Source organism: Meriones unguiculatus, chromosome 11 (assembly GCF_030254825.1).
Source record: "Meriones unguiculatus strain TT.TT164.6M chromosome 11, Bangor_MerUng_6.1, whole genome shotgun sequence".
NCBI classification, from domain to species: domain Eukaryota; kingdom Metazoa; phylum Chordata; class Mammalia; order Rodentia; family Muridae; genus Meriones; species Meriones unguiculatus.
In genome coordinates this window covers 107,633,014-107,648,157 of record NC_083359.1, presented here as the reverse complement: position 1 = coordinate 107,648,157, position 15,144 = coordinate 107,633,014, and the positions used below count along the sequence as shown (strand labels likewise).

The window sequence follows — 15,144 nt, the reverse complement described above, 5'->3', positions numbered from 1 at the left end:
TGAGACCCTGTCTCAAAAACAACCTAGAATAAATTGGATGTGATAGCTCACACTTATAGTACCAACAACCTTGGTGAAGTACGGTGTAGAAGACTGACTCAAAGCTGACAGGAGTAGTTACAGAAGCAACAGCACCCTGTGAATCCTCAACTCGCCTCAGCCTTTCACCTGGGTCCCTTGATCACCCTTTGCTCCTGACGATAGATCCACCCAGCGAGTCAACACACACTTTGAACTTAAATGCCTTAAAAATGGCATCGCGGCTTCCACAGATGCAGAGTACTGCTTTGCCCTGCACAGGCCAAGGGAGCTGTGGTCAGCACTTTGTGTCCAGCATCTTGGAGTGTTTACTGCGATCCAAAGCGTCTATGCCAGGTTCTGCTACCCGAGACCAGGTGACTGAGAACTGAGGGATTGACAACTTCACACTTTCTTGTGAAGCTAATGAGAAACCAAAACCAAAAACAAAGGGAGGGCTATGCAGGACCTGGAATTTTCTGATAGAATTCTGCTTCTGAGAATTGCAGCAATAGCTAATTGTTTTTTACTGGCACAAGCCACAATACTTTCCTAAACCTTCCAGGTAGATGTGCTTTCAAATTATTTGGGGGGCTGCAAAGAGAGCTCTGAAGGTAAGAGTGATTGCTGTACTTGCAACAGATTCGTGTTTGGTTTCTCTGGGTGCTTATAAGTGCCTGTAACTATAGCCCAAGTGGATCAAACGCCCTCTACTGGCCTCCACAGGTACTTGTTCTCACATGTACATATACAAACAGACACACATTCATAGAATTAAAAACAAGAATGCAACAAAGTATGTCTGTAGTTGGCTCTGCAACCACTCCAGCATTACGCAATTAGCTATCTTACTGTAAAACAATATTTCCATGGAAACTTATTCACATGTAAGCGCAATAGCTAAACAAATGCTATAAACAGCCTCCCATGTATTTAGATTAGGTCTTGCAACCAAGTAGTTGGCACCTAACCAAGGGAACACTTTTGCTCTTAGGAAAGATTTTAGATTTGTAATTACAAACAATGAATTTGGATTTCTGTTTGTGTATTTCTCCAGTTCAAGAGCTGACTTACATTTTCAGCACCAGTGTCCTCAGGTGACTTGTGTAGATACGATGTTGACTTGTATTCTTTTCATGCATAAAATGTTGCCTCTAATCAAATCATCCCGCTTATTTGTGTTTGTTCTCCTCCTGGTAGTTATACTGGTTTTGATTCTCCTGCCTCAACCTCCGGAGTTCTGGGATTACTAGCAAGCACCGCCATGCTGTGCTACTGCAGTGCTAGGTCGGAACCTGGGGAGTCTTGCCTGCTCGGCAGCTACTCGGCCAACTGAGCTACAGCTCTTCGACGGGCTTTTCAGGCATAGTCTTTTTTCTCCGAAGATTTATATTGGTATCTGCCTGACCTCCAGGAGTTATCCATCAACAAGCTTCTTAGAGCTTCCAGTGGGAGAAACTAGTCTGGCTAAAGTAGAGGAGACACAATGGGAGCCTATGGAACTGAAGACACAGTGGGAGAGCAGCGCCTGGCAACAGTGTGGAAGAGAGACCTCGTTCTATCAAGACTTCTGATCTCTGCCTTTGAAAATTCCCAGGGGCTGGGTGAAACCAGTCCCCGTGTGAGTGTGTGACTGCGTGCGATCCCGTGTGCACCACTTGTCTGGGGGACAGCAGGACACGTCAGACCCATCCTGCTCAGGAAACGGCATCGCTGCTGCGGGAACAGTACCTGCAGATCCAATGGCAAAACAAGGCCTCCCAAACAGTCTTTTAGGTTTCCAAATATTTTCTGAACATCCTTCCTAATTCCTAGTCTTTAAAGGGCGGCGTGAAGCCTTTTGAACACTGCTGACTGGTGGGTGAATTGGTTTTCAGCCTGCTCTATTTCCGTAGGCAGGTTTTGGCTCCTCTCAGCATCCTGAGAATAGTGACTATCAGTGTTTGCTGCTACACTCTATTTTGATTTGCTGAAACACATGAGTTATTTTTCTAAGGCTTAGGGAATACAACTAGCCAAGGCAACACAGGTCAAAGGAAGCCTAATGTTGGAAACCATATCACTGATCAACAATCCATCTGCAACTCACAAAAAAACCAGGTATATGTACCAAGGACCAAGAAAATGAAGAGGGTGAATGAAGAGTCTTCCTTTGCTCATCAACTGCTTAGAAAAAAAATAAAGGCTATTACAGCCTTCTGTAAAACTACATGTCATTAAGTGGCTTTTGGAATCGTGAGGAACACTGTAGGAGGAATCTCTGATGTGAGCACACCACCTCAGCTTGAAGTTTGTAAGACACACAGAGTTCTTACCTGGTACTCATATTCAGTGAAAGGCAGTAACTCTGAATCCACAAACGAGCTTGAGCTTCCGTTGTAGGTCAGCAATGGACTGGACTTTCTGGGCCAAGCTGTTATTTGTCTTCTGTACAATTCAAAGCTTATAATTTTTCCATTTGGCTGGAGTGGTCCTGCCCACCACACAGCTACCACGGGCTGGAATCCCCCTGCAGCCGTCTGCACCTCCAGATGCGGGGCCGGTTGCATCAGAGGTGGGATTTCTCTAGTCTGGGTAGATGCCCACTCACTGGAGGCACATCCGAGGCCAGTGCAGGCTTGGATGCGCATTTCATACCTACAGGAGACAAGGCAGGATCACAGAGGACTCTTAGGTCTGTCTGGGACAATTTTATTTTAAGGAGTACATGTTTTCAGAAGGAAAAAAAAAGAATCTACATTTATTTGTATGGTCAGCTAGCTTTTAGATAATAACAAAGTCATTTTTATGAGAAGTTCCGAACATTTTCTATCTTACAATTTTCAAATGCAAAGAAAAGACCTTCATTTGTCTGGTGAGTGGTCAGCTCTTGCCTAAAAGGAGATGCATGGAGTAAAGAAACTCCTGCTCTCTCTAGTGTGAAAATTCTTGCAGCCTTGTGCATGTCCCAGACAGAATCTCCCTCTCTGTGCGGCCAGGGCCAAGCCATTCCCTGGGAATGCCTTCGGATTATGAAGGGGCCATGCCAAGTTACTGTCTCCATGGTAATGAATCTTCTCACCTGATACCTGACATCTTAAAACAGGATTCCTTACCTCACACGAAGACCTCTCAGGGGCAAAGTTAACCCCCTACACACTAGATTATCCATCACACAGACACCTTATCACTACCCAGTCAAGCTCTGCTAATCAATTATGTTTTCCCTTATAGCTTGTATTTACCTCTCAGAAAGGTTGGCTTTCCATAGCAGAGCCTTTTGAAACACAAAGGCCCTTGGTTAGTGCTGAGTGCCTCTGGCTGCCCGGAGCCCCGTGGACTTTAGGACATACCAATGTTCTCTCAAGCAAGGAGCTACTTTTGTCCCCCTGAAAACCTCTGGATCTGGTTGTTTCTGCTCTTTTTCTACTTCCTTTCCTTCTGTCCCTGTGTTCTGCTCTTGCTTGCTTTCTGTTTTGCATGTTTGCCTTCTTAATTATGCTTTTCATTTCCTTTGTGACTCTGATTGTTAGTGTGAACTGTCAGCTTGACAGGATCTGGAAACACCTAAGTGAAGAGCCTCTGGGCACACCTTCGAGGGATCATTAGCTTCTGGGCATGCCTAGTCGGGATTGTGGTGAGTTCACTGAGTGGGAAGAGTAGGTAGTATCATTTCCTGGGTTTGGGTTTCCAGACTCAACATAAAAGGGAGAGTGAGTTGGGCACTGGTTCACCTCTCACTCTGCTACTTGGCTCTGGATGCCATGTGACCAGCTGCCCTCAGCTCCTGCTGCCATGACTTCTTCATCTGTAAACCCACAGTAGCCCCTCCCCCACTAAGTTGCTTTTGTCAGGGTATTTTATCACAGCAAATGGAAATGTGACTAAAACAGACTTTCATTCATTCCCTTCTTCCTTCCCAATTTCATTCGTTCTTTCACTCTCCCTCCCCTCACCCTCCCTTACACGTCTGCCATGGGCTGTCAGTTGCTCCGTGAGCAGGCCCACCGATGGGCCAGACTGATGAGCAGAGCTGTTGGGTCAGTCTCGATTTTGCACACAGAAAAGCTTTTTCCGGATTATCTGAGGCTAGTTTTAAAGTCCTGGGTCAAGTGAAGGGTGGTACAGCTGGCTTGACAGAATGCTTACCTAACGGACAGGGCCTAGCACTGCTTCAGCTGAGCAGGGCTGTCCAAGCCTGTAATCTCTGCACGGAGGAGGACCAGACGTGCAAGGCCGACCCAGGCTACATGAGACAGCATCTTAAACAAAACAAACAATAAAGCTGTTTGTGGCACAAGCCTGTAATTCTAGCACTTGGAAGATGGAGGCAAGGGGATGGATCAGGAGTTGAAGATCGTCCTTGTTGATATAATGAGTTGTGTCCATAGTGAGCTACCTGAGACCCTTTCTTAAAAGCAAAAGCAACAACAAAGTCAAACAAAGTCCTGGGTCTCTCTCTCTCTAGTTCTAGAAGATTGTCAAACTGCTTCTGATTGACCAGCCTGGGTGCTCAAAGATAGACACACTCAATTTCCCAGTGTCTAGTAAATATTAATATGATTTCAAACTCACAAAAACAAAAAGAACAAGAAATCAACAGATACAGCTTTGATACTCTGTCGTATTTCACCGTGTTGGGGCTTTAACTGTTAAAGAGAACCCTGTCTCTCCATGCATACATTAGTGTCCTTACTAGGATCACCACATTAGTCTTTTTATATATTTATTTTCTCTAGAAAGGGTGTTACTTTGATGTCTGGGAAGCCATTTTCTCTAGAAATCCTTTTAGATATCAGGGCTCAAAGGTGGGGGGGGGGTAAGATGGAAATGATTTTGATTCTTGTGTTGCAGTCACGAGGAAGCTCTGACAAAATGCAGGGTTCCTCACCAACATGGGCTTTTTAAGTGTCCTCAGTAGTGTGAGATAAAAGCCAACTCACATAGCATGTAGATTAGCTGTGCAGAATACCTGAAGAGCTTTTAATTACTGTTTAATATTTAATATGATGCTAAATAATTGCCCTGAGTAGATGCATAAGACCATGACTGCTTCATTCAAACAGCACTATACACCAGAGATGGCCGTGGCCGTGTCTAATCTACACACCAGGACATCATAATTATAGCCTAGTTTACCTGTGCTGGCTGGACAGCAACACTTCAAAATAACTTTTTAAAAGCGATTCTATTCATTTTACTAAATTTCACACACACACACACACACACACACACACACACACACACACACACACCATGTGGGGATGCAGGGAGCTGAAGTGGGATGGGGGAAATCTTCAGAGCTTCTGAAGCTATAGGAAGAGTGTTGGTGTAGAATACCTTGGACACCACAGAAGCAGGATCTAGAACAGCACCTACCAACAAAGTGTTGTCATCTGAGCGGTCATGAGTTCAAGACTGAGGGAGTTCTGCAGCGGACACAGAGCTCGAAGACTCTGCTGTCCCAGGGAGAGCTGCTGGATTTGAATACAGAAGGACTAGCCCCTAGACAAATGCTCATGCAGTATGTTTCTGGCCGGTGCTTTTTGGTTGTGTGTGTGTGTGTGTGTGTGTGTGTGTGTAAGCTAGAGGGTCGCAGGAGGTCCTCAGTCACTCTCCACATCACTTTTTGAAAACAGGGTCTCTCCTGCAATCTGGAGCTTCCTGACTCGACTAGCCTGGCTGGTACCCTGATGGCCTCTGCTCCACCCGCCATGTGCCTACCAACGTGGGGTCATAGGAACAAGCCCATCTGTTTATGTGTGTGTGCCGTCGGGTTTGGCTCACGGTGCTTTGCCCCCGGAGCTCTCTCTCCAGCCCTCCTTCCTTCCCTAGGTGTTCAGGTCCTGCAACTCAGTTGAGGGGATTGCCCTCACCTCCTCACGATCTACTCCAGATGACAAACTGCTCACATTTCTGGAAAGCTGGAATGAAAACATCACGAGCAAGAGGTTTATTCTCCAGAGGCTGGGCAAGCCAGAGGATGGCAGAAGCCAACCTCATGCATCTTGCTTTGAGAGCCTCACTGGCATGGACAGACTACCACGGAAAGGACAGTATCTTGCTTCCAGAAAACCCAGCCTGGCTACTTACCTATGAAAAGGCTTCAGGTGCTTTACTGTGAGTGACCGTGTACTAAAAGCAGCATGCGTTGAATTGAGGTGCATGGTTCTGATTTCTCTTTCAAACGGCTCGCGGATGAAGAGGGTATAGTTGATAATCTCGCCGTTTGTCCTCACTGGAGAGTCCCAATGCACCAAGATCTCAGGGGCATCCCCAGCGTGCAACTTTGGAGGCTCTACACCCGAGGGGGCTGAGGAGCTGGTGTGATCCTTGACAGGTGGGCTCAGGACACTTCCCCGGCTGTTAGTGGCAGTCACCGAGTAGCTGTATTCCACGCCAGGAGTAAGGGTGAAATCGTGGTAGCGCGTTTCCAACCCCGTATACACCATGGCGCCATCTCTCCGAAGCTCGTAACTTCTGATCTGGCCATGTGGGTTTCTTGGGGGTTTCCACGTAATTTCTATTGATTCTGAGCCTGTGACGTGCACTGTTGGGGGGTCCATGTTCTCTGGCGGGGCCTCCATGGTCCGGGTAGATGCGGTTCCACTTGCAGTGCACCCTCCGTTCGTGCAGGCCACGAGGGAGAGGTTGTACTGAGTGAAAGGCTGCAGGTCAGAAACCAGCAAGGACAGGTCCTGCCCAGCCGGGTACTCCCGATCATCACCTCTAAGCGAATAGTTAGCAATCTTCCCATTTGGGATCGATGGCGGAGACCAAGACACGTTTATCTGGTGGGCACTGATGGCCCGAAGAACTGGAGGGCTGACCCCTGACGGAGGTGCCTCTGGGGTTGTGATGTGGGTGGGCTCGCTGGCGCAGCAGCCGCCGCTCGTGCAGGCGAGGACGGCGTAGCTATAAGTGGAAAACGGAAGCAGCTGGCTGTCGGTGTAGCTGAGGGTGTTGCCACTGAAACTGGGAAGAGGGAGCACTCCATTCCTCTCAAGTCTATAGGACTGGATGATGCCATTAGGGTGTCGGGGTGGGAACCAGGAGATCAGCACTTGGGGGGGATCCGCAGACACACAGGATACCTCCGGCGGAGAGAGGCCTTCTGGGGGTGCTTGCCATGTCTTTACCATACTCCAAGAGCTACAGGTGTGGCCCGCAGAGTTCCACGCGCAGATTCTGTAGGCGTACAGCCTCCATGGCTGCAGACCCGTGTCATTATACACCCACACCATGCCTTCCGGGTCGTACTCCGTGAAAACAGTGCTCTCACCTGCCTGCATCGTCTCATTCCCCCAACGCTCTCCCTCCAAGTCTCTGCGAATCACTTCATATCGAATTATCTTCCCATTTGGCTTAGCTGGCTGAGACCAGTGCAGCCTCGCGTTGGTGGGCTCCACAGCCTGGATGGTGGGAGCTGGCTGAGACTCTGGAGGGGCTTCCCCTGTCCAGAGAGGCTGGGGCACTGAGTGAGCACAGCCTGCTGCTGTGCAGGCCTCCAGGGTCAGGGTGTAGAGAGTGAAGGGGGCCAGGCGCCTGAAGAGAAACTGTCGCCCCAGGCCGGAGTACTCCAGGAGCCCATCGCTGAAGATGTTGTATGCCTGCAGGATGAAGACACGAGGATGTGAATAGCGAGCGTGAGGTCCTCGGTGCAGCTGCTTCACCTCTGAAAAACATCCACAGGCTTCCCTGATCCCAGCGGTCCTAACCCATCGGCATTCGGATGTGGACTTCAGAAGTGGGGTGCATCATAGTTAAAGTAATGCCGACAGAAAACGTTTTAAAAGTTGGATAAAAATCTAAGCACTGACCCAAACCTCCAGCTGTGGGACGCTATGGCTCCCACAGCTCCCACGAGGGTTGACCTGCAGGAAGAACATCCAGGTCCCCTATTCATACACACCTCATCCTTCCGATCACATCCTGACTAGGGCACGTGGGCTTTATCTGAACAATCTGTCTTCCTTCCAACTTTCTGTGAAGTGGAATTATACTGCTAGCCACCCTTTTTATAGGATATGAGGGTTGAAAATGTGCAGGCATGTCTATGTATGAGGCCGTGTGTAGGCTCACATCACCTTATACAAATGGATACCGATATAGGCACCAGTACATATGTGATACAAGGACACACACATAGTTTTCACGATAGCATGGGTGAGAGAAGAGCTTTGTTTTCTCTTTGAAGTCACTGAAGAATTGATTGCCTATTTGGTGGTGTTTGCCTTTGGTCCAGGCAAGACCATCTGTGCTCATCACGCCTAGAGTCTTCACCTCTGTAGCAATCATTTGTAATTACACGGAGCTGACAAATAGTAGCCGGCTGGTCCATAAATCTCTATTAGGCAATTATCAAATGGTTACCCTATTTTTTCCCCTTTGTATTTGCTCTCCCATTGTCCAAAGTAATGGTTTTATATCTTACCCTCTGCCCATTAACTGCCAACATGCTTTTCTCTCCTCCAGGGTTGATCACTGGCCCCTCCCCCCATTGAGAAGCAGGTTGAAAGGTGGCTCTCATTTTACATGTTATTGCCCTTACATTCTTGTGAATTCTGTTGGCCTCTGACTTACAGTTTCTCGGCTTCCGGGTTTTAGCTACAGCCTGGTGAGAAGACATACCGAGACGGCCGTTTTCTTAACTTTCAGTTTAGTGTTCAACAAATTACTCAGCTAACATGTTATCATGACACAGTCTTTGTAGGAGGTTATTTTGGTCCACTGTAGGCTAATTTAAGTGGTCAGAAAATACAGTGGGTGAAGCTGTGATAGTCTGAGGTTACTGTGTTTAGGATACATTTTCAGTTTAATAATGTTTTCAACTATCAATGGGTTTGTTTGGATGTAGCCTGGGGCAGGCTGGAGAGTATCTGTGGCAATCTTGGCTTCTGTCACTATGACTGAAGTACCTATGCCCAATTAAAGGCTGCTCAGGCCATCAATCCCTCTCCTTTCCTAAGGACTTCACGCTTTTGCAATTATTCACGCCATCTCCTCCATCACCAGTTCCCCTCTCTGGCTCTTTCTATTAGTGTTTAAGCATGCTCTAGCATCTCATTTATTTCTCCATAAGTCTCACTACCTCAAACTCCTGGCTACTGCCCATTTCTCCGCTGTCCTCCCTCCTAAGCTTCTCCAGTGAGGCCCCATCTTCTTTCTTGGTCACCATCGTCTCCTCAAGCCATGCCACTCAGGGGTGCTTCTCTAGTGTGTGGTCTTCCTGCCAGGGCAGCAGTGACCTTGCTCTTGCCCAGTCCAGGCCCACTTCTCCACTGTCATGTCGCTTGTCATCTCAGAAGCATCCAGCATTTTTGCTCTTCACTCTTGGGGTGCCCTCCTCACTTAGCCTTCCCTCAACACCCCTTGTCTCATTTTATTCTCCTCTGGCTACTCTTCCTCTTCATGACCTCCTAATTCCTTGTACCCTAGGCCTTGACTCCACTATCTTTTCCTTATCACTAGCTACAGTTTCTCCATGGAAATTCTCTCTACCACCATGGCTGTCTGCTAACAGATTGCATATACATACCTCAGCAACGGCCTCTTGTGGAGTTCTGAACTTGGACCTCTGAGTATCTGCTTGCCCCTCAAGCCTGTTCCTCCTCCAACTTTCCCTTCCCAATTAGCTGACACCTCAAGGTCAGAGCCCAGAAGCCAGTCTGGGGAGTCACCACTTCTCTTTCCTTCAGGCTGCATATGTGGGCCATTAATAGAAACACACTTTCTACTCTCTACGTACATTTCTGACACCCCATATTTCCTGACTTCACGATTTCCACTCCGATTTGAACCATCTCATTTGAATTCTACCCCACACCTCCAACAGGCTCTAAACTCCCCTTGTCTCTCACAGGTCATGAGCGTGCAGCCAGAGTGAGAAATCCGATTGCTGTGTTCCTTTGCTTTCAGCCTTTGGTAGTGTTTCATTGAACCCCGAACAATCTCTCCTTGCTCCTTGTCACAGCCCACAAGGTAGGGCCCACCCTGGTGCCATCTTTTCCTCCTTCCCCGTACTTTATCCACACAAGCTTTCTTCTGTTTTCTTGAGTACACCAAGGTCATGCCTGCCTTCAGGCCTTGAATTTGCTGTTCATTTTGTCTGGAACATTTTGCCCCCATATCTTCACATGACTGCCTCTGTCTTGTCATTCAGGGCTCAGCTCAAATGTCAACTCAATTCAAATGATTATCCATTTTAAAATAGCCTGAGCAGGCATAATTACATGACTCTATTTAATTTTCTTTATAGCATCCATGGCTCTCTGAAATTCCCTTGCTTGTTTATTTACCAGCTTACTGTTTGTGCCTCTGTCCATCTCTGACTCCACACTCTCCCCTGCATTTATTCATACCCATGCAGGAGCCTTGACAGCAGAGGCTTTTTCTGTCTTGTTCACTCTTGAATAAGTGCACAGCACTTAGTAGAAGCTCAATAAATATTTGGTGAAATGCAGATGAAGGAAAGGGAGTCAATATTCTGATTGTCAATCATGTTCAGGAGAAGCAGTCACCGGGAGGAGGAATAAAGACAGAAAGAGCTTTGATGGGTGAAGGGGCAAGTTCTGTCACTGGGGAGGGCCTGAGAGCCAAGATTCAGGATTTAGGGTTGGGGATTTGGGTCTCTTGCCCTGGAGGGGAGTTATCTGATGTCTGCTGGTGGGAAGTGGCTTGCCCCTGAGTGTTGTTGGCTGCAGGGTCTCCAGCTAGGCAGAGAGGCGGCCTGGGCAAAGGCTTAGGATTTGGAGCTGGTTCCAGAGAACCCTGGGCTATAACTGTTATCTCCTGTCTCATTCTTCTTCCGGGGCCCTGCGGAGTTGAAGTTTAATCTCGGCTGTTTCATGTGAAATTGACACGGGCATCTCTATGATCTGGGGAAAAGCGATAGGAGCGGGCAGTGGGTGCAGCAGCTGGGACTCTGCCATCCTGTCCCATGGAAGGACCACAGTGGAAAAGCCAGAGGAAAGAACTGATGGGTGAGTGGCTGCCAACCTTAGAAGGAATGTCAACAAGTTGAGGTAGGTCTACCTCATGTGGGTAAGCGTCCAATGGTTCAAAATGTGGACTGTTTATGCAGATCCTGTCTCCCCCAGCTTGGCAAGGCCAGGCTTCACATGCGACATTTTAAAGGCTGTATTTTCAGGGCTGCATGTGGAGGTCAAGAGGTTAGTAGACAGGTGTGTCTTACTTAGTGAATCTTAGCAGAGTGTGAATTAGGTAAGGCTCAAGGAAATGCCTAAGATAAGGCAGCTCTGGGGACAGTGAGGTCAGGGCCACTCAGAGTTCAGAGCTTTTGGGAGTCCTTGACTTCAAATCCCACCTCATCTTTGGCAATACTGCCTGAAGCATCTACTTAACCTGTATGAGCCTCATGAAGTTAGCGGGTCCTGCCTACTGAGGTTAATGTGTGGATTAAATGAGGTGATCTCGGCACACTGCTGGGCCCACGGCAGCCCCCCTTCCCCAGCTGCTCTGCCCTGATCTAGGATGAAGCGCCCAGAGGAGCCATCAAGGAGAATTAACCCAGTGGTGAAGCCAGCTTCCCCACAGAGATCTGATGGCACTTCAGGGTTCATCTGTCTCTCTGGAGGATGACCAGTGTGACTTCCCATGCAGGGTGGCCTTTACCTCGATCACACCATTGGTTTTCACCGGCTCTGACCACTGCAGCAGCAAAGCTCGGCCGTTCTCTCTCTGCTCCGCTGTGAAGTTCTTCAGTCCACTTGGGGAAGATTCTAAAGTTTTAATCAGGGCCCAGGGGCTTGACACTTCTCCCGCCCTGTTCACAGCCACCACGCCAACTTGGTATGTCGTGAATGGTTCTAACCCAAAAAGATGGGCATGACGGCTCGTTCCCTGGAAGAAAGTCTGCAGGTTAGGCATCATTTAGAAGCTGATGGGTGGTTCTTCCCTGAGCTGCACGGCCATGTCGGGACACATAGTGTTAGCGACAATAGCATAGATATACAGCAAAGGTTCCACTAGCCTTGAGAGGAGGGTAGCTGTTCTCTCTGCTTGCTCTTGTAGACATTCTGAACAAATCAACAAATGCACAGGTTCTCAACCTGGGGGTCGTAACCCCTTTGGGAGTCTAACAAACCTTTCAGAGGGGTCACCTATCAGATATCCTGTATATCGAATATTTACACTATGATTTAGAATCTTGGCAAAATTACAGTTATGAAGTGGCAACAAAATATTGTTATGGCTGTGGATCACCACAACATAAGGAGCTGTATTAAAGAGTCACAGCTCATGAAGGCTGAGAACCACTGTACTGATGTGTGGTCTCAGAGAGGTGGAAAAGTTGAGTCGGATGGAGCCTTTGGATCTTCAGAGCTCAAAACCTACAGGTTGTGGCACCCATGATGAGAACTGAAGTTGGCGTAATCAATTATCGGTAGCCCCAAGTTGCATGCAAGCAACTGGAAGTGCTGTCAGGTTAATGGGAAGTCTTTGTGAGAGCTGATAGGGACAACCCTAACCCTCCAATCCGCCCCCCTGCCTCCCAGCCTCTCTCTCTCACTGTCCTGGTGTGCATTTATATCTTACAAATTTGATAAGACAAACACAAGAAAACAGCAATGAGTTCATTGAACTATAAACGTACAGACACCCCTGGAGAAGTCCGCTATCAATGTAAATGTGGAATTATTCCCGTTTGTTAGAAGCAGCGTAACTAAAACCATGAAATGCGCCTGAAGTGATTGTTATCTAGGCCTGTGTTGATCTCAAAGAAAAAAGGGATAGCACAATTACTTTTTGTTTGTTTGTTTGTTTCTTGCTCACAGAGAGACATTTAACATATTTTGCATAACTTAACTGGAGCTAAGAACCTTAGCATTCTGAGAGGCCCCGGGGTGCTCTTGCCCATCTGGGCTGAACGGATATGTCTGTTTAGGGTAGGAATTATGCCTGCAACAGGGAGTAGCAACATATGCGCGCATGCACGCACACGCACACTCACACACACACACACACACACACACACACACACACACACATACACTCACACTCACACACACATTTTGAAAGGGGATATCTTCTATTGTGGGCCATAGCCACTCAGTAGGAAGAACCATGAGTAAGTTTTGGCTGAGCAATGCAATTTACTTGTAACGACACATGCAACCAGCGTGGGTTTATTAGATGTTTAGAGGTAACGTTTACAGTCTATCCAGTGTTTCTTTTCCTGATGGGCAGAGGTAGAGGGAAGAAGCTATTTCTCACAGGAGGTGGCACAGTTATGAGGATGGATTTCTCCTTAATTTGGGGATTTCCAAATGAAATTTTGAAACTGAAAAACATATACAACTACAAGACTGAAGATATATTTTTGATGCTTTCCTTATGTTCTTGGTTTTAAGATTTGACTGAGCAAAAAAAAAAAAAAAAAAAAAAAAAAAATGCTCTTATTCTATAAGAATCCTGGACAGAGAAAATACAATTTCCTTTATAGATCTGAGACTTGTAAAGTCAATTTTCCTGTTTCTGTAAGTCCTATTATGATATTATATGCTAACCTCCTGAAATCTTTTAATATTTAAACATTTGCTAAGCGGCCAGACTCTGAAACAAATTTTACAGAAATACTAATTTCTCTTTTTTAAAATATTAAAAGTTAGATCATGAATATTTAAAAACTTATTTCTCCACAACACTGGATTGGTCTTTTAGATAAATACAGCTTGGAACCAGGATGACCACAATGAATATTAAATCCGACAATGCTTCCAGTCCTGATTACAAGCATCCTTTTCTGACAAATGATTTCTTTTCTCTGGAAATAGGGCAAACATGGGTAAGATTAATAATGCAAAAAAGAATAATTCTTTGTTCAGAAGATTTGGTAATAGATGCCAATGAAAACAGAGGCCCCAAAGTGAACCGGGATCACCTCTAACACATCGTGGGTGGGAAAGTAGGCTGCTGGGACACAGTTTCAATCAGAAGAAACTGGAAAAGCATGTGGGCCGTAAAGCAAAAGCATATGTACGCTGTCAATAGCGGCACCTGCTCCGTTACCGTCTACCTCAGGGCAGAGATTTCCGCTCAGCCCCTAGATGGCAATACTATCAAACACTTCCCGGAACGTGAGTACTTAGTGATTAACAACCGGCTGCTCTGTCTCCTGGCATACTCCCGGCAACCAGTAAAAAAAAAAAAACAAAACAGAACTGATTTCATTATAGATTCTTTTAATAAACATTTATGGCCCAGATCCTTGAAAGACAAAGTATTCAAAATCCCCCTGCCTCAAAGCCTCCGCTGTCCAAATGTAGAAACATGGCCTGTGCATTTCAGAGTTCAAGCCCTGCCTTCCCGCACAGATGTTTGAAGGTGTGGCCTGCAAAGGGTGACTTTAATGGCATTGTCCTTCATCTGGCCCACAGTTACCTTAGCATACATAATCACACTTTACCGGGAACAGTTCTCTTGTCACTTTATTATTTCTAAAGAGCCCTCTACCCCCTGGCCCTCAGGCATACATTCTGCACTTGTGTCTTTTCCAGGTTCTACCTTCTCCTCCTCCCAACTTTTCTTCTCCTCTGAATATTTTCAACTTGGCATTTTTCAGTCTTTCCTCTTTTGTTTTCATTATTGTATTCTCTCCCACTTCAACCTCCTATTGTATTATTTTGACTGTTTAACTTTCTGTCTTTGTTGTTTGACACAGTCTCTCACATGTCCCAAGCTGGCTTTGGATGTGCTGTGTCACAGAGAACGACCTTGAACTTTAAATTCCATGTGCACCTCGAAGGTGTGAGTGATGGGGTCACCAGCACGGCCCTTGCGCTTGGCTGTATGCAGTGCAGGTTGGAACGGAGACTTCCTGGGTGCCAGGCAAGCATTCTACCATGGGAGTGACATCCCTCCCCGGCTGGTTTGGCCTATTTTGTACCACTCACCTCTTGTTATCAAATCTTCTCACTTCCCTTTTTCTTAGTTCATCTTGTCCACACCGGTAACCTTTCCAAGCATTTTAGTCTAGGAGTATATCTGCTTTTGTTACACAGCAGATGAAGAGAGTAACCTAGTAAATGAAGTGCGAGGATATTTCTGCTGCAGCAAATCCTAATCTGTACCTCTCCTTCTGACAGTTCCAGTGAGAGTCAGCCCCTTTTGCTTTTTAAAATTTAT

The 15,144-nt window shown here is 46.7% G+C and overlaps 1 protein-coding gene across 1 annotated transcript in view; it reads right to left on the bottom strand.

Moving 5' to 3' along the window:
* Positions 1 to 15,144, bottom strand: part of Ush2a (usherin) — a 653,036-nt gene that overhangs the window by 42,104 nt on the left and 595,788 nt on the right. Inside the window, exons 61-63 of the mRNA XM_060365102.1 lie at positions 11,632 to 11,859; positions 6,091 to 7,607; positions 2,334 to 2,655 (exon numbers count right to left, since the gene is read on the bottom strand). Of these exons, the coding sequence (XP_060221085.1) occupies positions 2,334 to 2,655; positions 6,091 to 7,607; positions 11,632 to 11,859 (2,067 nt within the window). The remainder of the gene's footprint in view (positions 1 to 2,333; positions 2,656 to 6,090; positions 7,608 to 11,631; positions 11,860 to 15,144) is intronic.